This window comes from Terrapene carolina, unplaced genomic scaffold (assembly GCF_002925995.2).
Source record: "Terrapene carolina triunguis isolate 2854851 unplaced genomic scaffold, T_m_triunguis-2.0 Scaffold97, whole genome shotgun sequence".
In the NCBI taxonomy this organism is placed as follows: Eukaryota; Metazoa; Chordata; order Testudines; family Emydidae; genus Terrapene; species Terrapene triunguis.
In genome coordinates, this window is record NW_020664448.1 from 15416008 (window position 1) to 15443411 (window position 27404).

At 41.3% G+C, this 27404-nt stretch overlaps 1 protein-coding gene across 1 annotated transcript in view; it reads right to left on the reverse strand.

Moving 5' to 3' along the window:
- Positions 1-27404, reverse strand: part of SLC36A4 (solute carrier family 36 member 4) — a 214724-nt gene that overhangs the window by 135669 nt on the left and 51651 nt on the right. Inside the window, exons 6-9 of the mRNA XM_026651640.1 lie at positions 27196-27280; positions 16014-16241; positions 13499-13597; positions 1702-1871 (exon numbers count right to left, since the gene is read on the reverse strand). Of these exons, the coding sequence (XP_026507425.1) occupies positions 1702-1871; positions 13499-13597; positions 16014-16241; positions 27196-27280 (582 nt within the window). The remainder of the gene's footprint in view (positions 1-1701; positions 1872-13498; positions 13598-16013; positions 16242-27195; positions 27281-27404) is intronic.

Here is a 27404-nt window from a genome sequence, read left to right on the forward strand (position 1 = left end):
TCATGTTGACCTTGCTAACATAGTCGATTTAATTTTTGTTTTTTTTTTTTTAAATATTTCATTTAACTATTTTAGTTAAAAACAATTTTAACAAAAACAAATCTGATTTTAAAAAACGTGAATGTTTAACTAAATTCAAGTATCAGAGGGGTAGTCGTGTTAGTCTGGATCTGTAAAAAGCGACAAAGAGTCCTGTGGCAACTTATAGACTAACAGACGTATTGGAGCATAAGCTTTCATGGGTGAATACCCACTTTGTCAGACGCATGTGGGTATTCACCCACGAAAGCTTATGCTCCAATACGTCTGTTAGTCTATCAGGTACCACAGGACTCTTTGTCGCTTTCATCTATCCCTTTTTTAATGGTTCCTAACATCCTGTTTGCTTTTTTGACTGCCGCTGCACACTGCGTGGACGTCTTCAGAGAACTATCCACGATGACGCCAAGATCTCTTTCCTGATTAGTTGTAGCTAAATTAGCCCCCTTCATATTGTATGTATACTTGGGGTTATTTTTTTCTAATGTGCATTACTTTACATTTATCCACATTAAATTTCATTTGCCATTTTGTTGCCCAATCACTTAGCTTTGTGAGATCTTTTTGAAGTTCTTCACAGTCTGCTTTGGGCTTCACTATCTTGAGCAGTTTAGTATCATCTGCAAACTTTGCCACCTCACTGTTTACCCCTTTCTCCAGATCATTTATGAATAAGATGAATAGGATTGGTCCTAGGACTGACCCTTGGGGAACACCACTAGTTACCCCTCTCCATTCTGAAAATTTACCATTTATTCCTACCCTTTGTTCCCTGTCTTTTAACCATTTCTCAATCCATGAAAGGATTTTCCCTCTTATCCCATGACAACTTAATTTACGTAAGAACCTTTGGTGAGGGACCTTGTCAAAGGCTTTCTGGAAATCTAAGTACACTATGTCCACTGGATTCCCCCTTGTCCACATGTTTGTTGACTCCTTCAAAGAATTCTAATAGATTAGTAAGACATGATTTCCCTTTACAGAAACCATGCTGACTTTTGCCCAACAATTTATGTTCTTCTATGTGTTTGACAAATTTATTCTTTATTATTGTTTCAACTAATTGGCCCGGTATTGACGTTCGACTTACCGGTCTATAATTGCCGGGATCACCTCTAGAGCCCTTTTTAAATATTGGCGTTACATTAGCTATCTTCCAGTCATTGGGTACAGAAGCCGATTTAAAGGACAGGTTACAAACCATAGTTAATAGTTCTGCAATTTCACATTTGAGTGCTTTCAGAACTCTTGGGTGAATGCCATCTGTTCCCGGTGACTTGTTACTGTTAAATTTATCAATTAATTCCAAAATCTCCTCTAGTGACACTTCAATCTGTGACAATGCCTCAGATTTGTCACCTAGAAAGGACGGCTCAGGTTTGGGAATCTCCCTAACATCGTCAGCCGTGAAGACTGAAGCAAAGAATTCATTTAGTTTCTCCCCAATGACTTTATCGTCTTTAAGTGCTCCTTTTCTATCTTGATCGTCCAGGGGCCCCACTATATTCATCTTTCGGTGTCACCCATTTTAGATCCTGATATAAAATACCACAAAGTTCTTGTATATGGAATGTAACCCTCCCTCCACCCCCCACCACAGATTACATTTAATCTTTGAAACTCCTTTAGAGTAAGAATTTTAAATCATATATGTCCACCTACCATACTTCTTGTGGCAGATTTAAAGTGATGCTGCCTTTGATTTCATCCCCAAAACGCAGGTATCCTAGAGTGGCTAGAGTGATATACAAGGTCATAACAATTCCCATGCCAATGTTCAGTGCCTGTGTGAAACGTTGGGTTTCTTTCATTCTATTTTCCAGGGGGAGCACCTGAAGAAAGAGAAACAGTACATAACAAGAACACTGAGTCAATGATTTTCAAATGCTCCTGCACTTTATCTCTTCTCTCTAAGACTTTTTTTCCTTTAAAACTATTTCTTAAGCTGTCTGGCTTTTATAATAAGTAGTACTACCAAAGGATCCAAAGCACTTCAGATATTTGTTATGTTATACACACACCATGGAAGAATCACTTCAACCACTGAAAAGCAGCCATCTCTAGAAGAAAGCAACAGCTGTTTAAAGGCACAAAACAACATCACTCTATAGTTTAGGGTAGGTGTGTCCAGATGAAAATGCAGAGTGAACTGAAACCGTCAGAATGGAAGTAATTCATACTAGAAAGTGATCAGGACACTACAGGTAACACACCTAATGTTATTATGACCTATTGATTCATCCCTAAATAATTAATCATTGCTGAAACCAAATTACCTAGTAAATCACTTTTCTAGGGAAGTAGGCAATACATTCTCACAGAAAGTCCAATTGGTCTGCACACACAGTATTTTAATTCAAATTTAAGCCACGTACAAAGACAGTGCAGACATTCCTAGACAAGCATATTTTTGCTACATCTTGCAGAACAGCTGTAAGAATTTATCAGAGTAAATCTGCAAAACTTGGCAGTATTGAAACATCTTTGAACAATGGAATATCAGGAGATTCCTTGAACTCCTAATGTTTTGCAACACTTACTGAATAACATCACTTACAACATGTGTGAGCTGATACTGGCAAAAGTTAGAGAAATAGACACCTCACTAATCTTCCAAAAAAAGATCTGACAAAAGTTACAGAAGGATAAGAAAAGCCACCTATTGTGGATCAGATACTTATTTGGTGTAAAATGACAAAACTAAATGCTATTGTGATTTACACTAGCTGAGAATCCAGTCCATACAATGTGTTTGATTTGGAACCAGGATGTGAAAGGCTAGTTTAATTCAGAGCTATGTTGCCAATCTGGCTCAGATCACAAACAATGAGTGAAATAGGGACTTGTAAGAGGGTGTGCTCCATCCCTGTCCTTTGATGCCCCAGAAACGTCTCAGGCTCTGTCCAGTAATGGGCAACTTCATGTGATTTATTTACCTTCCCTTCACCAACACAAGCTTATGCAGCAAATTATTGACAGTGCTTCTCTACCGTTAGCCCTTTCCCACAGGCCAGAGGGGAACAGAGATCTCCCTTCCATGAGATCTCTGAACACATTCGGCTCAGCTAGTCCAGGTCTTCTCTCCCACACTTCCTTCCAGTGTTCTTCTTATACCCCTCAGCTGATGGCCTAATTGGTTAATCAGCCATCCCAGACTGATCAGCTAATTGGTTAATCAGCCATCCCAGACTGATCATCAATCAGCTAATTGATGCCAAGTGATCAGAGGGCTGGGTCACTTGTTAGCTTCTAGCCCTCTCTCACAGGACTAAATTGAGAGCAAATGTACTCACAGCACAAAACCACTTAAAAATCAATATAATTCAGTTATTACTTAGAGACGTCCAGAATTGATATAGCACAAAAAAAAATGCTGCAGGTAAGGATTAAAGGGCAGCTACAAGAAAATTGCATCCTGCTCCTTTCACTGCCACTGATATCAAATGGCTCCCACAGCCATGATCATATCCTTTAAAATGAGATACAGAGGGGGGTTAGGACTGATTTTTTTTTTCAATTTATAACAAAGGTAATGAAGAAAACTGAATATAAAACATTTCATCCATCAATTAAAATATAATATACAGATGTTACCCGGGGTTCTTTCAACCCAAAGCTCTTGGTAACTTTTACTCTGTGTGAGGTGGTGTCAGGAAATAAATCAGGGGAGACACAGTCATCCGACCGATAGATGGCTGTCACAAACAGGACAACACAAGAGTGCTTTCACTTAAAGCTAAACTTTACTTAGTCTAAAGCACTTACACACATCCGCAACAGATTAGTAAAACACCCCCAACCCTGGATAATTACCAAAGCTGAGTGTGGCTCTCGAGTGACACAGCGGCAGGCTTCCGGTGGCCAAATCTTCCATTGCTGCGCCCTCCCGTCGACGGTCCAGTGCTGCCGCGGCAAAGGACAATCCTTAAAGCGCTGCCGCGGCAGTGCTTTAATGTCCCTACCCTTTTTGCCTCCCTCGTCGGCGGCCCTGCTGGTAGGGTCCCTACCGGCAGGGCCACCAACGGGGGGCAGGAAGGAGCAGCAAGGTTAAAACAGCAGCGCTTTAAGGACGGTCCTTTGCCGCAGCAGTGCTTTGAGGATCCTTAAAGCGCTGCCGCAGCAAAGGACCATTCTTAAAACGCTGCCACGGAAGCGCTTTAACGTTGCTGCCCCTCCCCCCCGTCAGCGGTAAAGACGTACAACACGTTTCCACTCCGCACTTCCTGTCGATTTCTATGTCAGTGAGTTAGTGAGCAAATCTGTAGCGCTACATAGCAAGTTCCTGTACCGTGTGTTAACGAGTCTCGCGTGTTAAATAGGTAGCACTGGGAGGCATGGCGCTACCGCGCGTTAAGCGGGTCTGTACTGTACTTTATATAAATATATTATTCCTTCATCTATTGTTATATCAAATGAAGATCATGTTTCAAGGTCTTTTGAGTGCTGCCATTTCCAACAAGTCATTCTACCAGCCCTTGGTATGTGACATATAAACTCTCGCCTACTTTTGAAGAATCAGTCACTTGGCTGCCAAGGTAACTTGAAGAATTCACAACTCCTGCTCATATATTCAGGTTTCTTTTTTCTGAACTGAAGTAGCTTACTAGAAACATTTATGGCTTCAAGAGAATATCTGGATGCACAAATCCCTCCAAAAAAATTCAGACCCTAAAACAATGTGGATTAAGGCTAGGGGGCTGCCTTCACATCACAAATAGTTCTCTGTGTCTTTGGTGCCAAATTTAAAATTATCAGAAGGGGGTCTAAGTGGATGCAAAAGATACTGACTTCTTTACATCACACTAAATTATTCCATTTGGAAGAATCTTTTACTTCCTGACCCTACACTTAGTCCATAGATGGTTATTTCCTGGCTTTCACCAAATATTAGCACTGCCAATATAGTACATCTATTTACATTTCTAACATATGGGCCATTCTGGGGGTAGCCAATACATTTAGGGGCAAAATGGTACTCTAAAAAGTTACCTGATTTAGAGGCATTTCAAAATTTCAGTTTTTGGAAAGTTAAAGAATCTCTATGTACCCTCAACTGATCTGAAAGTGTCATCATAGATCAACAGGGAAAGGAGGAGGTTGCTTTTCTTAAACTAATCCTTCCACACTACAGGTATTCCTCCGATAAGAAGTGTGGAATTGCTTCATAACAAAGTCCTAATAGTGGAGAGGGTAAAGTTTGCATCGGCAGCCTTTAGAAACATAAGTCAATCAATAAGTGATCACATTAAATGGGAGGAGAAATATAAAAAGGAATCTTAACAGCCAGCACAGGTAATTTTCTTGCCATAGAGATCAAAATTGCTCACTCCTCCAAAAGGATTCAGTTTCTATGGCAGTATGGAACCTGTGAAGTGGTCTCCTAATGTTTCGCACTGAAAATTGCTGGGAAGAACATGCAATACTGCAGATTCTTTTGCTTTGCCGTCAGCTTAGTGGCTTGGAACAGAGGTTGCTGTGGCACATCATCTTTACTGAGAATTTGGAAGAGCATAACTTTGTGTGACTTTTCTCCCCAGGTTAGTTTGTCCAGCTCCCTGGCTTTCCTACAAAACCATTCCTTAATCCTATAACTTAATTACAATGGATGTAGGAACTATATTTGGTGCTGGGTTAGGCACAAAAGTGCTCATTTGATAACTAAATGTTTATTCTCTGATGAATGTGAATGGGATGAACTTTCTGCACAAGTCTGGCCATGCTCAGTCTCTTCAGGGAATCCCAGTATGTGCAAATTGCTGCAATGGGCTGCCTCTTCCAGGCCCACCACTTCAACTCACAAGGACTTACTGCCTTTTGTTTGCCTGACTTCCAGATACCAGTAGTCTCCAAATAAGTCTTCCATCATTGATATTTGATTTTTGATGTTTCCAACATGGGGTGTTAGTCCTTTGAAAGTTTTTTGCACAAGCAAGGCAGTGACTGCTCTATTATTCCATTTGATTATTTAGGCCTGGTCTACACTAGGGGGAGGGATCGATCTGACTTACGCAACTTCAGCTACGTGAATCACGTAGCTGAAGTCAACGTACTTAGATCTACTTACCATGGTGTCTTCACTGCGGTAAGTTGACGGCTGACACTCTCTCGTCGACTCCGCCTGCGCCTCTCGCCCTGGTGGAGTACCGGAGTCGACTGGAGAGCGCTCGGCGGTCGATTTATGGCATCTAGTCTAGATGCGATAAATCTACCCCCCGCTGGATCAATCCCTGCCCGTTGATCCAGCAGGTAATGTAGACAAGCCCTCTGTCTATGACTTTCTTAAAAAATAGAATTACTTTCTATCTTTAAAGTTAAAAATGTGTTTGATCTAAACTTTTTTTTAATTTCTTTGAAAAAATACAAGTTCATGGCAATCACCTGAATGCACATAAAAAACACTCAGTTCCAGTGTGGAAGCATTCAAATAATTTATTTTTATTTTCTAATTGAATTACAGCGTCCAGTGTGCCATTTTATGTTCCATTATACCATCATGTGTTTAAACATTAATGATCATACTCTGAAATACCCATGTCTCACCATGAAAACAAAGAATGAAGTAAGAAAGTAACTGTGGCAGATTACAGGGCTATTAACTGAGACAAATTGTGAGTCTTGCTATTTAGCTACCAAGTACACTTGTTTTTCACTGCCTCGTTGACCTTAAATCATGTCACATTTTATGAATAGATGAAAGAACTTACTACATTTACAAGACATGTTCAAACATCACTAACCTCACTTTAAACACTATAACCTGCATTTAACCTTTGAATTTAAAGGAATACAAGCTACACAAACTGAAGAAGAAAAAGAAGATAGCAGTATAGTCAAAGAAAGATACATATCCATATACTTGGGCCTTGATTCAATATGGCACTGAACCACATGCCTCACTGATTTCAGTGAGAATATTGCTGAATCAGGACTTTAATTACCAATATACTACATCCAACTTTCAACCATGCACATTTATGGTTCCTACCAGGCCCTGTCCAGTTTGAGCTGCCTCCATAATTGCAGCTATTGTATAAACGCTAAGGATGTGTAATATAAAAAAAAAATCTTATTTCTCTGCCTGCTCTTGTGTGGTTGCTGCTGGCCATCATAGGTCATGTTTCATCTTTATTTATCTTCTAAGCTTTTCTGGATCCAAACACTGTTCTTAGCAGAAGCATGGGTTCCCAGTCACGGTTACTGCCATCAGAGTGAGATGTTTTCCTTGGCAGATGGCACCAAATAGAGTACATGGATCATGATCTCATCTCATCTAGGACCAGGTTCTGGAAGGCACTGAGCATTCTCCAGTCCCATTGACTTCAGTGAGAATAAAGGGCACTAAACAGGATGCAGGACTGGTCTGTATATAACAAGTAAATAACAAACATTTATAAGAAATCGAGATCTACCCATACTGGGACTTTGTCTTAATGACAAATTTTGGAACGGACCTTTATCAAGGAACCAAGGATGCTCAAAATAGATCCAGGGAATGGTCCAAGTAGCAATGCACGGAGAAGGAAAACAGGAGAACATGCAGTAGTGCTGGTTATTTCTAACATTGTATTCTACTGTTGGTCACTTATTTCTCCAGTGGTTTTTCATTATCAACTTGATTCCAGTCACTATATAGTCCCTGTTGCGATGACTGCATGGAGCCTAACATTCTAACTGAAGGCAACAGTGATAAGGCATTTTCCACATCTGCTTTCTAGTCTCTTAACTTGATTACATTTTGGCTTTTGAAGAATTGAGTTGAACAGCCTTTTTTGCTGGTGCCAGAAATTAAGTCGCTTTTCTTAAATCCTTTCTTTAAAGATATTAAATTTTAAACTAGATGACTGAATGGCATTTTGAAATGAAAAAAAAAACACATCTGACTCACTTTAATTTAACTGTAGCACTGTATGCTGTCTGCACCAGACCATATTCTCTTGAAGGGATCTTGAAAAGGCAAAGCTACACTAATTCAGTATCTCATATTGATGGCTTTCATGCTGCTGTGTGCTAGTTCAGCCAAGTATTTCTGTGGATACAGATAGCTTTCATAAATCTAGTCCAGTGGTTCCCAAACTTTTCAGTCCTGCAACCCCTCTATCACGTATATAATTACTGCATGACCCACTGGTGTGATAAATTACGCTAAAAGGAGAGGCTATGTAGAGCAGGGCTTTCCCCCCACAGGGTAGGGAGGATGTCGCAGGAGAGAAAGTCAAGTATTATATACTAGGAATTTCCCTTGCTTTTCTTTCATTTTACTTTTGTTACTCTGCCTCCTCTGTGGTTTCTCTCCCCCACTTTACATGGCCCTTCCCTGTCCCAGGCACAGCACAGAGGAGATGAGATGCTTTAAATTAACCCACAGTAGTTACTCTCTAGGCTGGATTGTCTTCCTTGTGTTGTTTTTTATCTCTTACCACTCTGCAAAAATAACCCATCCCACTTCCTGCTTCACCAGCCTGGAGGTTTTTGGCCCATACTGTTTTCTTCCTGGAACATAAAAGCTAAGTTCATTGATTACATACTTCTCTTTCCTGATTATATATGCCTTTTAAATTACAAAACTTAAAAATATGACTAACTTGCTCGTATCCTCCCTAAAGAACCAAATGGCAACCCAAAAAATGCCTGAAATTCATTGGTTGAGAACCACAATCTAGCCTTTGTAATAGCTCAAGTAGTCAGATATGGTCACTTATGCTACGCATTTTCCCCTATATTTCAAATTGTGTATAATCCTTGGAATCACCACCAACAAACTATGTTGTCTGTCCATCATCCGCGTGGAGTATCTCAGAACAATCAGACTGCGATGAAGCTTAGAAACTTCACACCAGCATGGAAAAAATTATAGAGAACCTATAGCTCAGTTAGCCCTGCCTCCCTATACCTGCAGCCCATGACAGGCTTGGAGGGAGAAGAAAAGCAGAGAACCTGCCTCAGTTCAGGGCTGACTGGTGAAGAGGCAGGAGATAGCTGCCTCCCTGCCTGAGGGGAGCGTCACTAGGAGCCTGACGGCCAGGACAGCCACTGGGGAAGAAGCACTGTGTCCCTGACCAAGGGAGACTGCTGACGAGACCAAGAAGCGCCCAGCATCTGAGTGAACTGGGTGATTGAACTATAGAGATGTTGTGGGGTTAGGTCCCACCACACTTACAGCTGCCTGCCCAGAAGAAGCTGAGGGCACGGCAAGAAGCTGCCCAAGGTCCAGAAGAGGGCAGTACTTGCAGGGCCGGCTCCAGGGTTTTTGCCGCCCCAAGCAGCGGAAAAAAAAAAGCCACGATCGCGATCAGCAGCAGCTCAACCACGCCGCTTTCTTCTTCGGCGGCAATTCGGCGGCAGGTCCTTCCCTCGGAGAGGGACCCACCACCGAATTGCCGCCGAAGAGCCCGACATGCCATCCCTTCCCCTTGGCCGCCCCAAGAACCTGCTTGCTAAGCTGGTGCCTGGAGCCGGCCCTGACTACTTGAGTCGAGTCCTACAAACTGTTAAAGGACATGCCCCAAACTTAAAGGACAGCGGTAGGAAGTAGCCCAGGGCAATGAACTTAGACTCTCTGCCAGGAGGTCCCTGTTTGGAGGTTGTTTGCACAGGGCCCTGGGCAAGGACCCAGTGGAGTGAGGACCCGGGTCTGCCTACCACATCACCTTAAGGACTGAGGCACCTCAGCCAGGGAAACAAGGGGCTGGAAGTGAAGTGTGCCAACCACTAGGCCGCCTAGCCTTCCAAGCACCCTGTTACACAGACTTTGCACCAAGCTGCAGGATACTGTCCAATTCCAATTTAAAATCGCCACCGCACTTTTTATATGATTTGACTTAAGAAATACAAACACAAGCAGATTCCAGCTAGTCAGATAAGGAATGATTTGGCTTCTGTAACCAGTAAGAATAAAGCTTGTACTAGATTCTTCAAAAGCATTTTTTAAATATTTAAATTCTTACATTTTGTTTTTCCTCTTCAGAAAACTGCACTGAAGTATCCGGATAAGAATGTGGTAACTGTCCCTCCCGTCTCTTTTTAATTATCAGTTTCAATTAAGAGCCAGACTTGGCAGTTGCTTTGTTTCTGTTTCAGAGACAAATTGCTCACCAATTTTCCCAAATACAAATAAAGCACAGTTAGAGAAACAGAGACATTTATTTGCTATAATATATTTATCAATGTTTCCCTTTCTCACAAAAGACATCTCACAAGTGCTCCTTGCTGCGCTGGTGCCTGGAGCCGGCCCTGCTCCAGAGAAAGAGTAAAGAACCTAAATAAACTAAATTCTGATACATACAGCAGATTTAATTTACAAGACTAGTATTTTAATTAAAGATTTAAAATACAAAACTAGAATTCTACTGGTACATAAATACTCTGCGTTAATACTGCTCCGCCAATAAAGAGATGATTTATATGGAAAAACAATTTATCTTTTAAATGGGAGCATTAAAGTGCTTTGAATCCCAGGACAGCTAAGAAACTTAATAACTAAAACCCTGATCTTGCAAAGTATGCAAACAGGACTACTCATATTTGTAAAGTTACTAATGTGAGTAAGGGTTTGCAGGTTTGAGGCTTAACATAGTAATACTGACCTACAACAAAAATAAGCTTAATTATTCCAGCATAATTGCACCTAGGGGGTGCTCGGCACCGTAGCAGCGCAGAGGGGAGGCCAGCGCGGAGTTGACCCCATGGAGGGGAGGCCAGCGCGGAGCGGCCAGAGGAGGGGCCAAGGGGGGCGCCTTTTTTATGTTTGCTCCCCCTGCTCTTAGAACCTGGCTATGCCACTGCTATGGGGCCTTGGACAAGTCACTTCATCTTTCTATACCACATCACTGAAATGGGAAAAAATACCTATTACAAACCTCAAGCATGAGATGAGGGTTAATTAAGAACCATGAGATCTTCGGAGGGAAGGTATTATTTGCAATATTACCTTTGGGAATATGGCATGGGAGCATCCTCACAAGTCCAACATATTGGGGTTGGAACTCAATGTAACGTTGATAACTGGATTGAAGTCGGAGAAAGAATTAAAGTCCATCTATTTAGGTGTTGGTAATGACTTGGGAGTTTACACAGGGCAGTAAGTGCAGGGTGTAATAAGGAAAACTGAATTTGATAAAGAATTATCAACAACCTAGCCTGAGGCTTCACTACACTTCTGCAGAAGATTAATATAGCAGGCAAGGAATGTTGTACAGCCAATAACTAAAATAGTGTATCAGCTACATAAAGTAATGCACTGCGCTCCCACCCATTTACCTAGAGTTCTTGGTTTTGCAGAAACTTGATAGTGTAAGAAAGGAGAACACGACCCTGTCAGGTACTGCTTCTTATTGTGCTTGGAAAGTGTTCAAAACATGTCCATTAACGATATGGTAACTGTTGGCTGTGGAGGTCGACATGGGAGCCTGAATTGGAAGATATATCCTCCTGAGAATTCTCCCCTCTTTTATTTTGCACATCTTGTCAAATGCCTTCAGAGAACTGAAAGACACTAATGCAGTAGATGTACACTGATCCAGAGATGCCCCAACTGTACATTAAGATGATGTCATGTTACCTGTTAAATGTCTATCCCTGACAAATCCAGTCTGGTCTTAAAAACACCAGAACAGAGAGTTAAGCTAGCAGGTTTTGGGTTTTTTTGTTTTTAAAACGGATAATGCTAAGCTGCCAAAAGAGTTTTTGACAATGAGTGGCTTTTATCTCAAAGCCACAGTTCTAATAAGCTCCTCTGCATCAGTCTCAAAATCCAAAACAATGACATTTTAAAATGATAATTCACGTTTTTTTCCTCTTCTAAATCCTGGAATTGGTTAGTTGCTGCCTAATACCGTGTTTCCCCAAAAATAAGACAGTGTCTTATATTAATTTTTGCTCCCAAAGATGTGCTAGGTCTTATTTTCAGGGGAGGTCTTATTTTTCCTGGAGCTTCGGGGCCTTATATTCCGGGGTGGCCTTATTATCGGGGAGGTCTTATTTTCGGGGGATGTCTTATTTTCGGGGAAACAGGGTATGATTCCAAAGCCTCTGTCTTTTTGTATACAAAATACCACTCCAAATACAAAACACCTTTTACTGCAAAACAGTGATATCCAAGTTCAAAAGCAGCCTTAACAGACATCTGGAAGAAACAGGCTAACTAAAAATGAGGAGCCTTATTTTCCTACTCTGAAATTAATGTTTAAAAGTAACATAGCATTTTCTGTTCACTAAGCTAATCAGTGTACAATGCTCAACAAGAAAAAAATACTGAATTGCACAGATTTGTATTTAAAGGGACAGAAAAGCACGTTATTTTGTCTACACAATATGAATCAATTTTCTTTCTTTTTGTTGCAATTTTCAATTACAGAATCACCTTCATTTTTTTTAGGGGGGGGAGCGTGTCTTAAATGACAAATACTACAGGAGCTTCTCAGTCATATGTGGTGAATATATTCCTGATTATAATACACACACACAAAATTATTAAATATTCTATTCATACTCTGTGTATTGTAAAGTTCTATCTGTACTACAATACAACCCAGTCCAGAGGACCAGCTGTGGCAGAGTTCCAGACATAAAGACATAGTGCTTTATCCTCAGTTTTAAGTCCCATCTGCACAACAAATTCAAGGGAGCCATGTTGTGATCAAGTCTCATGAATCTTGTATTTTCATATAAGCCCTTTCTTCCTTTGGGAAAAAAGAGGATTCTGAACATGATGCTGCTGAACAAAGGTTAGTTAAATTTGCTTAGTAGCAGTATGGACAGGACATCAGATCTGCTGCAAACCTGGCATTAGCCTAGGAAATGTCATGTATCAATTAGTAAAGAAAGTGTCTGCAGAATGCCTATTTCCAAGAGGGGAGGTAAACACAGATTTTGTTTGACTGCATGTTCCAATAGCACAAGGTTACTTATATGAATGTGCAATAATCCAAATGTAAATTCTGCAATTATCTGAACTGAATGTTAAACAAAAACATCCATGTTACATTTGCAATCATCCAGAAAAACGTGTTTATTTGAATGTAATCCAATAACAGCAAATACTGAAAATACAAAAAAACCAGTGGTGAAACACTGGAATGGGTTACCTAGGGAGGTGGTGGAATCTCCATCCTTAGAAGTTTTTAAGGCCCGGCTTGACAAAGCCCTGGCTGGGATGATTCCACTCCCTGTGGAAAGCCCTGGACACAACTTGGGGGCCCTGGCTCAGCATGTCCCAGGGCTTCCTTCCCCCACCACAGCCCTACAAACCTGTCTGCACCCAGAGCTTACCACAGGGGCTGCCGCAGGCCCACAGGGCTGTACAATAAAAGTTGTCCATAAGCGGCATGCTTGATTCCAATAGCTGAATCTCATTAACATTAACGTCAATGGGATGGGCAAAATATTGCTATTAACTGAAAGTTAATAATGGGATTGCTCATAATCAATCATTGTATTTAGATGTGTACAGCTGAACACTTACCACGCCGATGCCTTCAAAAGCAAATATGGCAGTACCAAAAAAAAGTGGATATTTCTTCCAACCAGCCACAGGGGGAAGTTTTCGAGGATCAGATATATCCTGGTGAGAAAAAACACAGCATCATCACATACCGTATATCAGCATTTCCCACACTTTTGAAAGCTGAGCACCTCTCCAGGAAAATAAACCCAATCACATCCTCCCTGCCCCCGACAACATCATCATGTGGTATTAATAGCCTGCACAGTTTAAAATGTAACCAATACCTGCTGCTCCTTGCCCACATCTCCTCCTCTCCCCAGCTAGTCCTCTGCCCACTTGCAGTTGGGAAATGCTGGTGTAGATATTTGTAATATGATAGTTAACACAACACTTTAAATGGCAGCATTGTTTACTCCTGGGGAAATTCTGCGCCACTGCACAATGCAGAATTTTGCAGAAATTAATGTTCTGTTCACAGAATTTCCTTTTCCCCCCCACAGAAGTGGGCTGCAGAGATGTTGGCAGCCACAAGGGGCCACTGGACCCGGCAGAGCCTGGCTCGCAAATAGAAGACAAGGCCAGGAAGAGCGGGAGGGAACTGGAGGGTTCCCAGCAGCTACAGTTCCCAGCACACCCTGATAAAGGAAGGAGGCCGTGTGCAGGAAACTCCATGCAAGCCCAGAACCCAGCATCAGGCTGTTTCTCCCTCTGGATCCCTGGGCCCTAGGAGATAGGGTTGCCAGCTTTGGTTGGATGAATTCCTGGAGGTTTCATCACATGCCATTATCTTTAATTAAAGATTAATCTTCAATTCCTGGAGACTTCAGGACAATTCTGGGGGGTTGGCAACCCTACTAGGAGGGTAGGGGGTGAGTGTCTGGGTTGGGGGGGCCGCAGCTGGGCTCTCGGGGGGTAGGGCTCTAGGGAGGAGTGAGTGCCTGGGCTGGCAGGGTGCGTTTCTGGGCCAAGGGGGTAGGGGGCGTGAGTGTCTGGGCTGGGGGGGGGGGGGGGGTTGGGAGTATCGGGCCCCAGGGCTGAGCTCTGGGGGAGGGCAGGTAGGGGAGGGGGCAGAAAAGCTGGAACTGGGTTGCCGTACGGGTTTCTTTAATTCTCTACTCCCGAGGGAATTTTTGTGTGTGTCTGTATTGTTACAGACATACTTGCTGACAGGTATTTTGAAATATATTACCAAAATAATTGAAACTCGCATGATTTTATTGTGTTATATTGACAAATAAAATTTGCAGAATTTTGCAGAATTTTCAAATACTGTGCGCATAATTTTTAATTTTTTGGCACAGAATTCCCCCAGGAGTAGTTAGTTAGCATCCTTTGATATGAATGGGGCAGTTCACATCTCAAGGCTATTGTTTCAGTCTCTTCAAACTTGAACAGACATTCCTGCATCAGGGCTGGTCTACACTACAAAATTAGGTCAGCTTAACTATGTCCTTCAGGACTGTGAAGAATTTCACGCCCTGTGTGATGTAATTAAGGTGACCTAATCCCCAGTGTAGACACTGTTAGGTCAATGGAAGAATTCTTCCATCGCTGTGTTAAGTGTGTAAACGGCAGCTGCAGCATGGCAGCTGTGCCACTGTAGTGTTTCTAGTGTAGACGTACCCGCAGTTACACTAGCTTCATATTTTGAAGGTTTTCTTCGCAACCATAACAGCTAAAGACTTTTTTTTTTTTAAGTGAAAGCTGAGACTCTGGAGAATATTTAATTGTTCTGTCTTTGCCTTTGTCCCAACACAACCCTCCCACTGGCTGTCTTTCTTGCCAATCAGTGGGGGGCACACATCACACTACGGGAAATACTGCTCTACATAAAGTAGCACTTGTATTTTTCCAATATCATCTTACGCCAAAGGTAACCCCGGCAAACTCTTTTGAACTCTGGTCACAGATCTTGTGAGGTTTTTTTTTTTAAAAAAAAAAGTGAAATTTTTGTTTTCATCCCATGATTCAGCTTGCTTTATACAAATCTCTCAAAACGCCTTTTAGTAGCATGGCAACAATTCAGTACATGCAACAATTATTCAATTGCTTAAAAGCAGAAAGTTTGCAACATGTGATCTAAATGAAAAGTCTGCAAATTTTCAGTACTGTGTTTTGGAGAATTAAGTGTTACAGTTGAAATTGCTGCCCTGTTGAACTGAAGGGACAGGCAGTGGAAAGAGAATCCCCAAAGCTGCAGGTGACATGCATGGAAGATAACTTTTTCATAATCAAGGGGCAAAAGTTCTTTAAAAAGTGCACTTTTTTATTTTACTGCCTTAATGGCAGGAGCAATTAGTAGGCATTTTCCTTTCTTTTTTAAAGTCCAATTTCCCATAAATGTCACATCCTTAAAAGGCTCTGTCTCAGGCACTTTTTAAATACCCATCACTTTAGTACTTACAGTATAAGCCATGCTGTGTGAAAGTTAGGTTAATAAATATAAATCTAATAGTCATTTGACATTACGTACAAATTCTAAAAGAGATGTCGCATCTTCACAAAACAATGGGTGAGGGGAATGTATACTCACTCGAACGATGTACTGGTAAATAATTACCAGGCTGACAGCCATGGAAATATTGGCAAGGAATGAAAGCATAGACAGGCTCTTAAGGTCACGAATGAAGACCAGAAGGATAATAAATGGCACAAAACACAGCATGTATATTCGCAAATCAACACTCCTTTTCTCAGAGGAACCACTGGTACTAGTGTCATTCATGTGTACAATCCTGTTCTCCAAAAATCCTTCATGGACCTGGAGGGAAGATGTTTTTAAAAACATCAGCAGCACTGTATTTTATGTGAATGATTACAATTGTTATACTTTTAAAATCCTAGCTATAACATTTAAAGGAGCTTAAGGAAGAGTTAGACACCCAACTCCTACTGACTTTCAATAGGAGTTGGACACTTGACTCCCCAGTTTAGTTAAAGCAACAGTCTTGTCTACACTCAAACTTGCACTAGTTTAATTAAACTGTTTTAAACTGGTGCAAACCCAGCTATCCATATTTTAATTTAAAAGTGGGATATTTCCGTTCAACTTAAACTTGTTCCCCATCAACTTAAGCTAAACTCAAAAAGCCATTCTTATACTGAGATAAGAGTCCATCCAGAGGTTTGCACTTGTTGAACAGAATTGGTTTAGATTAAACACGTACAACTCTCCTTGTAGTCAAGTCTTAAATATTCCATAGATTCAAGTCCTAGATTCCATATAATAACACAATTGCCCAATGTTATTCAAAAGACTAAGCATATAAAAATTCACAATTGTTGTTGTGCACTGGAAAATATTTAACATGATCAACGGTGTTAAAATTTGTTTTATGAAAATCACATCACTGTATGACATGAATGCTGTGACCAAAAGCAGTGGTAGGCCAAAGCATTTGAGGTCACAGCCTGTGTCCCTCAAAACAGTAACAGTTTCAATCCATTTTCTTTAAAAGCTATGGTGGCTTTTTCCTTTAGAATGGGTGATCTCTTTTTAATCATTTTCCCACCATACTTTTCCATCCTGTACCCCCAGTATCTGATGAGGTTAGTTTGCTCACATTGCAGAAAGCCTTAAACTCGTAGACTTGAGAAAAGGAATATAAAAAAAATATGTAAAGTTATTAATTCTATATGATGTGAAAAGAAACAAGCATAACTGAGAAGTCAATGGTCTGAAACTCAAAACAACTGCAGACAATAAACTGCCTTCTAAACACCAAGAGAGACAAGGTGGATGAGGTAATATCTTTTATTGGACCAGCTTCTGTTGGTGAGAGAGACAAGCTCAAAAGCTTCTCTCTCTCTCATCTACAAAAGTTGGTGCAATAAAAGATATTCCCCCACCTTGTCTCTCTAATATCTTGGGACTGATACAGCTACAACACCACTGCTAAATACCAAATCAGCCAACCACGCTACTGTAGTCACAGTCTGAGCATCTAACACAAAACTATAGCTCAGAGAATGTACTGTGAAATTAGAGCTACTCTAGTCTCACAGATAAAGCATATTTATAATAACACGTGAGCATTATGGTCCTGTTTATCTACTTCAGAGGTGTTAAAAGAATTAATTAGTCAACATTTGAACAATGCTTTTCACATGTGTACTGCTATACAAGAGCTACTTACATGTACAAAAGAAACACAGATACCACTGAGCCTCTCAACAGAAAACACTTTCAGCAGTACTTGTGAGTAGTACCAGTGTCATGTTCCAGAGTATATGTAGTCACATTAGTACTAATACAGACAACATGATATAACAGCAGTAGTCAATGCATCGGTGCACACAGTGAAAGAAAATTCAATTTTCTATACTGTAGATGCACTGTTTTCTAGTCATAAGTGACATGGTAATCAGGTTTCTAAATTAAGCATATTAATGAAGTGCATTGCTATGTCATTGGTGAGTTTTATGGTCATCATCAAGACCCCTCATAAGAACAGCCATAATAGGTCAGATCAATGGTCAATCTACCGATTGTTTTATATCCTGTCTTCCAACAGTGGATGGTGCCAGATGCTTCACAGAGAATGATCAGAACAGGGCAATTTATCGAGTGATCCATGCCCTGCTGTCCAGTCACAGCTTCTGGCAGTCAGAAGTTTAGGGACACCCAAAACATGGGTTGTGTCCCTGACAATCTTGGCTAATAGCCATTTATGGACCTATCCTCTATGAATTAATCTAATTCGTTTTTGAACCCAGTTATATTTTTGGCCTCTACAACATCCCCTGACAACAAGTAACACAGGTTGACTGTGCATTGTGTGAAGTACTTCCTTTTGTTGGTTTTAAACCTGCTGCCTATTAATTTCGTTGGGTGACCCCTGCTTCTTGTGTTATGTGAAGGGGTAAATAACACTTCCTTATTCACTTTCTCCACACCAGTCATGATTTTACAGACCTCTATCATACCCCCCGAAGATGAACAACCCTAGTCTTTTTAATCTCTGCTCGTATTGAAGCTCTTTTATATCTCAACTCATTTTTGTTTCCCTTCTCTGAACCTTTCCAATTCTGATATATCTTTTTTGAGACAGGGCTACCAAAACTTCATGTAGCATTCACGGTGTGAGAATACCAGGGACTTGTATAGTGCATTATGATATTTTCTATCTTATTATCTATCCCTTTCCTAATCATAGAAGATTAGGGTTGGAAGAGACCTCAGGAGGTCATCTAGTCCAACCCCATGCTCAAAGCAGGACCAATGCCAAGTAAATCATCCCAGCCAGGGCTTTGTCAAGCCGGGCCTTACAAACCTTTAAGAATGGAGATTCCACCACCTCCCTAGGCAACCCATTCCGGTGCTTCACCACCCTCCTAGTGAAATTGTTTTTCCTAATATCCAACCTACACCTGCCCCTCTGCAACTTGAGACCATTGCTCCTTGTTCTATCATCTGCCACCACTGAGAACAGCCTAGCTCCATCCTCATTGGAACCCCTCCTTCAGGTAGTTGAAGGCTGCAATCAAATCCCCCCTCACTCTTCTCTTCTGCAGACTAAACTAGCCCAGTTCCCTCAGCCTCTCCTTGTAAGACATGCACCCAGCACCTGATCATTTTCATTGTCCTCCACTGGACTGTCTATAATTTGTCCACATCCTTTCTTGGGGGGCCCGAAGCTGGACGCAGTACTCCAGATGTGGCCAGATGGTTCCTAACATTCAGTTAGCTTTTTTATTGCCACTGCACATTGAGCAAATGTTTTCAGAGTTGGAGAACTATCCACAATAACTCCAAGGTCTCCTTCTTGAGAGGTAACAGCTAATTTAAACCCAATCATTTTGTATGTATAGTTGGGATTATGTTTTCCGATGTGCATTACTTTGTATTTATCAATATTGAATTTCACCTGCCACTTTCTTGCACAGTCACCCAGTTTTGGGAGATCCCTTTGTAACTTTTCACTGTCAGCTTTGGACTTAACTATCTTTAGTAATTTTGTATCTTCTGCAAAAACTGTGCCACCTGTTTACCCCTTTTTCCAGATCATATATGAATATGCTGAACAGAACTGCTCCCAGTACAGATCCTTGGGGAACCCCACTATTTACCTCTCTCCACTGTGAAAACTGACCATATATTCATCCTCTTTGCCTCCTATCTTTTAACCAATTACTGATCCATGAGAAGACCTTCCCTCTTATGTCTGCTTACTTTGCCTAAGAGCCTTTGGTGAAGGAACTTGTCAGAGGCTTTCTGGAAGTCCAAGTACACTATACACATTAGATCAACATTGTCCATATGTTTGTTGACCCCCTTCAAAGAATTCTAAGCAATTGGTGAGGCATGACTTTCCTGTACAAAACCCCGTGACTCTTCCCCAACATATCATGTTCATCTACATGTCTGATCATTCTGTTCCTTACTATTGTTTCAACCAAGTCTGGAGCCTTTTTAAAAAATTGGCATTACATTAGTAATACTCCAGTCATCTGGCACAGAAGCTTATTTAAGCAATAGGTTACATACCATAGTTATTTGTCCTGCAATTTCATATTTGAGTTCCTTCAGAGCTGCTGGGTGAATACCATCGAGTCCTGGTGATTTATCACTGTTTAAATTTATCAGTTTGTCCCAAAACCTCCTCTTTTGACACCACAATCTAGGACAGTTCCTCAGATTTGTCACCTAAAAGAATGGCTCAAGTGTGGGAATTTCCCTCACATCCTCTGCAGTGAAGATCAATACAATGAATTCATTTAGCTTCTCCACAACTGCCTTGTCTTCCTTGACTCCCTCGAGTATATTCCATTACAAGATGGACCTAAATTCTGCAGCAGGGCCTCTAGTTTCCGCAGCATTCAAGTGAGGTAGACTAGAAAGCTTGTGGCAGCTATAGATAAGTTGGTACAGTCGCCCATGTTATTTATTTTGATGCCAAATGTCATTTGTATTAGTTTGCCGCAACACATTCAGTCTACACAGCTGCAGGGTTTGTACCGACAATTAATAACTATACTAAATGGGCTTTATTTGTTTGTGGGGTTAGGTGCAAGAAAGGTAGAGCTAGAGATTTTGGTAGCTGAGCGGTTATGAGCATCTGGACAGGAATGAGAGACAGTTTGGGGCTGTAAAGCAAAGAGCAGGAAAAGTGTTGACATTATTTAAATTGTCAGCTTGGTTAAGATTCAGAGTTAACTGCCCACTGAAGATTAATGGGACGTTTCACTCTTCTCATTCCTATTGTTTCAGGCTGTCTGCAAACTCAGGCAGACGAAAATTCCTTTTTTTAAAATACTTTTTGTTGCAACCATAAGAGCTAAAAAGAATGATTTGTTAATGGAAAGCTAAGGCCGCAGCTCAGCAGAAGGGGGTGGATTTTCCAGCAACCATGGAATACACAGGTCTCTAGTCCAGTGGGTCTCAAACTTTTTTTACTGGTGACCCCTTTCACACAGCAAGCCTATGAGTGCGACCCCTCCTAACAAATTAAACACATTTTTAATATATTTAACACCGTTATAAATGCTGGAGGCAAGAGGGGTTTGGGATGGAGGTTGACAGCTCGCGACCCCCTATGTAATAACCTCATGACCCCGAGGGGTCCCGACCCCCAGTTTGAGAACCCCTGCTCTAGTCATTACTAGTACACTAACCAATCTGATCCTGCAAGATATTGAGCATCCTCTGTAAAGTACTAAGCACCCTTCAACTCCTGCTGAAATCAATGGAAAATGAGAGGGCTACCTGCGAGAATACCTGAAGGCTGGGTTCTTTGAAAGCTACTGCAAAGAGTTAAGTAAATCTAGACATGAAAGATTAAATTTCCTACAAGCTTCTGTAAAAAGCAACAGAGGGTCCTGTGGCACCTTTAAGACTAACAGAAGTATTGGGAGCATAAGCTTTCGTGGGTAAGAACCTCACTTCTTCAGATGCAAGTAATGGAAATTTCCAGAGGCAGGTATAAATCAGTATGGAGATAACGAGGTTAGTTCAATCAGGGAGGGTGAGGTACTCTGCTAGCAGTTGAGGTGTGAACACCAAGGGAAGAGAAACTGCTTCTGTAGTTGGATAGCCATTCACAGTCTTTGTTTAATCCTGATCTGATGGTGTCAAATTTGCAAATGAACTGGAGCTCAGCAGTTTCTCTTTGGAGTCTGGTCCTGAAGTTTTTTTGCTGTAAGATGGCTACCTTTACATCTGCTATTGTGTGGCCAGGGAGGTTGAAGGGTTCTCCTACAGGTTTTTGTATATTGCCATTCCTGATATCTGACTTGTGTCCATTTATCCTCTTGCGTAGTGACTGTCCAGTTTGGCCAATGTACATAGCAGAGGGGCATTGCTGGCACATGATGGCATATATAACATTGGTGGACATGCAGGTGAATGAGCCGGTGATGTTGTAGCTGATCTGGTTAGGTCCTGTGATGGTGTTGCTGGTGTAGATATGTGGGCAGAGTTGGCATCGAGGTTTGTTGCATGGGTTGGTTCCTGAGTTAGAGTTGTTATTGTGCGGTGTGTGGTTGCTGATGAGAATATGCTTAAGGTTGGCGGGTTGTCTGTGGGCGAGCACTGGCCTGCCTCCCAAGGTCTGTGAAAGTGAGGGATCATTGTCCAGGATGGGTTGTAGATCACTGATGATGCGTTGAAGAGGTTTAAGCTGAGGACTGTTGGTGATGGCCAGTGACAGGCCCCCCCCCAAAAAAAGAAACAACAGAACTCCACATCATGCTTCCTTTCAAAGGTGGAGTCACCAATCTCAAAGACCACATTTCAGAGACCACCCTGCCCAAATGTGAAAAAATGGCTTCTGCTGAGCCATACATATTACTTATTGAGGAAGTAAGTTTTGTGTTGCTGGTGGGAGTTTTTCCTATAGATGAAACTCACACCTGCACCTTCCTTGGATATTTAATGTTTCAGGCCAAAAGGTAAAAGTTTCAGAAAGTTATGAATAAATGAAAATAAAATGGAAATTTTGAAAACTCAGCTCCAACAGTCCCCCTGCTTAACCACTGTCATTAGGTCTGGTCTATACACTTTTTTTTTTTGTACTGATGTAACTATTTTGGCTAGGGGTGTGATTTTTTTTTAACCAAAATAAATATACCAGTATAAAGGCACTTATACCAGTATAACTTATCCCCTTGTATGGATAAAGCCAAGCTGGTAAAAAGCACCTTTATACTGGTAAAACTGCCTCCACCAGGAGACGGTGAGGGGTTGTACTGCTTTAACTTTTCTGGTATAGTTAAAGTGGGACAACTTTTGTATTTAGACAAAGCCTTAGGCAGTTTACCATAGGCATCACAGAAGAGGACAGCTTTGAAAGAGGTCAGGGTAGTGGTTCTGCAAATGGATTCAGAGAGGGCATACAACATGGATGGGGTAGCCAAGGAAAAGTGAGCAAACAGGCTATGGAGGCTAACATTACTGGCAGAGTGAAGGAAGCATGATATGATGACACAAGATTCAAGAGCAGACAAGAAAGAAAAAGCAGTAACTTTTCATTTTGCTGCTCAGAATGGAGTAACATGGAGGAGAGACTGGGTGAGACAGAGCAGCATGGGAAAACCACATTGAAATTTCAGTTCCTAACTTTGTGCTGTTCAGGCACAGGCTATTGTATCATTGCTAAACCTTTTCTTTGTGAGTAGGACTAAAAACCACCACTGAACTTTTAACATTTTCCTAAACAAGTCAACAAACATGAAATAGCAATGTGCATCTGTTTCCCTGCCTTACATGCTGCGTAGGGTGACATAAGTTTGCAATTGATTATGATTAGATGGACTGAATATGACTCATCCTCTATCTAACCTACTCTCCTTCACAATATCAGACTCAGTATCATCTTAGACAGTTATTCCTGATAACAGTTGTTTTTCAGGTACTGCAGTTTGCCTCTAGTGCGTCATTTCATTTCAGTTAGTCATACTGGGCCAAGGCACATCTAACATTACCCCTTGCCCTCTCTTTCCTATCAACAGAGCATAGTAACTTGCAAACATACTATCAGTTTAGACAATTCTCTCCACTCAAATGTCACACATAGTCAGTGGGCTCAGTGCTGTAAAAACACATGGGTCTCCAATGCCCACATAATCTCTTCCTCCCAAAATCTCCGTTATGATTAAGCATGCTCCAGATTTTCTCAATGATAAAATTCAGCTCAAGAATGTGTTACAATAAGGTATGTTTGCTATTGAGCATCGTCTCTTGCCTTCATTGCACTGACACAATTATGCACAGATATTCCTGACCCTCTATGTCCCCACTGGAGATCTATTCATCATTTAAGGGGACACAGTTACGTGTTAACATCGAAATAATTGAAGAGTGATGCCACTCCAGCAAGATAGCATAGGGCATGTCTACACTGAAATTAAACACCCCTGGCTGGCCCGTTTCAACTGCCTCAGGCTTGTGAGGCTCAGGTAGCACGGCTGTAAAACTGCATTGTAGACTTTTGGTCTCGGGCTGGAGCCCAGGCTCTGGGGCTCTCCCCTCTCATGGGGTCCCAGAGCCCGGGCATTAGCCCAAGCCCAAATGTCTACACCACAATTTTACAGCCCCATAGCCCAAGCCCTGTGAGCCCAAGTCAGCTGACACAGGCCAGCCACAGGTGTTTAACTAAAGTATAGACATACGCAGAGAGACTGGTCAGCCTGTGTGACAGGCTCTGGTTCAAGCATTCCATTTTTATTATGGAGACAATGGTAGCAACTGTTTACACCAGCCTAGTCCTCAAATTTGGCACAATTACTCTTCATTGGAACACCGGAATTTCCATGTAACATTTAAAGGAAAATATTTACTAATTGTAGAGAAAATATTTTAAAAGGCTACTTAACTAATATTTCCCTTCCATTTTCCCTCTACACATGTCTTTGGATTCCTCTAGCTAAACAATCGCAGTTCCCACACAAGCATATTCAGCTAACATCTCCAACATAAGCCAATTTTGAAATTTTAAAATTAACACACAAGTTATTCTCCCGTTCGGTATAATCAAATTGAGCTACACTAAGATTAGCCAATGGAACTGTACAACTCTGTCAGCTGTCTTGCTTCCCCGACTCACCATCTCCACTCCTTCCAGAGACCGCAGGGAGCTAAGCTACATAGCAGGGGATGGGGAAGGTTGATAATGGGGCTTTGAGGGAGGGCAAGAAAGGAGAATGAGGCTTGTATGTGGAGGGAAGGGCTGACTGGGTTTGGGGAGCACAGTTGTGTAGGAGATCCCAGTGCCTTTGCACCAAGACTGATGTCAATGCAGAGACACGTGGCTTCAACCTCAGCTCTCCAGCCCACTACATACCGTAGCAGCACTAGGGAAGCCATGCTTGGAAATATCAGCTCTTCAAGGGCTCACCACGGTGTTGCTGTGCCAGAGCCCTGGCGGAGCCAGGACAGCCGAGTCAGGAGTCCTCCAAACACTAATGCTTTGTGTGGAGGGAGCAGTGTCATGGGTGAAGTCATGAGGAGAGGAAATCAAGGTGGTAGCACTGGGTGCAAGCGTTGGGTGAGAACTAATTATTTTGTGGCTTTTAATGCTTGCGTTGATGGTATGTGCAAGTAAGCAACTTAAATGCTTTTTCACAAAATTTGGCTTTGGGGAGAATCAATGCATTATATATTTAAAGCAGTACCAACTTATGTCCTTTGGTGCCCTCTACAGGACAGAGTTCTGGAATATAGATCTTTGTGGCTGTGAAGGAGACAGCTTCTATCTCCTTACCATACTGTGGAAGAAGAAGAACTGCAATTCAAATCAAATTAATTGAAAAGTGAAACCTCTGAATTTTTGATAAGTTTGATTCATTTACAGAGTATATTTCATATTTCCTTGTGGCTGTTTCTGATGCCTAGGATGAATTTGTTACTGGATCTCTCCCCACGGTTAAACTCCTGAGAGAAGGTAGCAAAGTATTTCTTGTGAAGGCCCCTCTGTCTGAAATCCTGTAATAAATGAGGACCCAATTTTAATGGCCTTAAGAAGTGATGCAAGACACATCTGATTAGTCTTGTTTTTGCTTATAGGGTCAGTAACTAGGAAGATGTCATTGGTAGGCAGCAATGGGTCTGCTTACCTATTTGATGGCAATCGTTTGGACTTGAACTTTATATTATGACGGATGCAATAAAAATTCACACTGAGAGGGTGGGGCCAGAGAAGGAAGACATACTACTGAAAATAATATGCACGCTGAGATTACTAAGCATTACAATGGTAAAATACATTTTTATAATATGGTCTCACAACTACTGCATATCGGGTTCAGAGGCCCAAATCATAGAATGTATAAATTGCATATGCAGGTACTTGGCACTTTTATAGCACCTTACATCAGAGGATCTTAGAGCACTTCCCAAAACATGAAATAAAGCTCACAACACTAGTAAGAGAAAGGTAAGATACCTATGGACCACTTCAGCCACCAATGAAGTATAACCAGTAGCAGTTTCAAAGCATACAGCTGTATTGCAGAATTGTCTAAGAGAGGACATTAAGAACATCATATCTGATTGAAATTGGAGGGGGATTGTAGGGTAATTACCCAAATTGAAATTTGTCAAGAAGCCCAGTGTTTAATGCCTCCATTCATTTGGAGGGAGTGCGGGACCTTGTAGAAATTTAATGTAGTCAGGATCTAGCTTTATGTCTCGTCTAAGAGATAATGGTTCTTTGGGTAACAGTTCAGCCCACTGCAAAAGTGTACAGTGCCATCTGCTGAATATCACCTGCAGCTCTCAGGTGTCTCATTGAGGTCTCTCATCCTAGTACTGAAATGGCCCAACCTTACTTAGCTTTTGGAGTCTAGCAGGATCACAGCATACTGTGATGTACTTACAGCAAGGCTGGTTGTTACTGAAGCAGAACAGCCTCATAATCTACATGTAAAACAACCATTCCCATTTCACTCAGTGATATCTTATATTTGTGCGGAGGGAGGCTTCAGACACTAGCTGGAAGAGATCATTAACCATAAACAATGTTGTCCATTTCCCCAGTTCTTTACAGAATGCCTTTCCAATTGCCTAACAGCTTTTTCCATCTTCTGAGATGTGGCGCACACTGCTGCAGAGCTCAGAAACTAAACTGCTTTGCATGTGTGCTCACACAAAGTACATAACTATAGTTAACTACAATCTTCAGGGCAGGGACTGTGTCTTTCTCTGCATTTGGAAACTTCCTAGCACTATTTTGGACATCACGGCAAACTAAATAATAAATAACAATTGCTACATATTGAGAGCAAGGTTGAGCCCAAGATCTGGATATGGAAAGAATATGTATATACTGTACAAGATATTACACAAGTTTTGGAGCACAAATCCTAAGAGTTTATGGTACACTACTGATTTTGTGCATGAAGAAACCATTATCTCATTGTAAAATTTGGCAGAACTCCTCTTATATTTCTAACACAGTTTAGCTGTGTGTAAAATAATTATGTTCCATCGTTAAATTGTGAGATTAAATGTTGAAATTTAAGAAAAACTGGAGGTCAATGATGTTGCAGCTGCTTACACAAGCGCTGGATTTGGTTTAACCTACAAAGCAAGTGGCTCACTTTCTACAAAAGTTAATCGGTGAGATATCTTTGGGGGAAAGCAAGGTTGAGCTTATACTGTATGTATTCTCATTACGTGCATTATATGAATGGTACATATGACATGGATGCAGAAAGGAAATAAAGCTGGAAATAAAAAGCTGCAAACAAAATTATTCCCATACAATGCTTTTACTCACTTGTTTCACATTTTCTGCTAAGAACACAACATAAACGCTGCAAAATCCCAGTTGTGTAATCACAAGAAAAAAGTCAACGACACACCTAGGTGGGAGAAAAAACACATACACATTGAAGTTATGATATTAAAAGGGTTTTCAAACAATTAAGCCATTTCCAAATGACATACATCTAGTGCTCCTTTTTATAGTGAGGTGGAAACAATAGT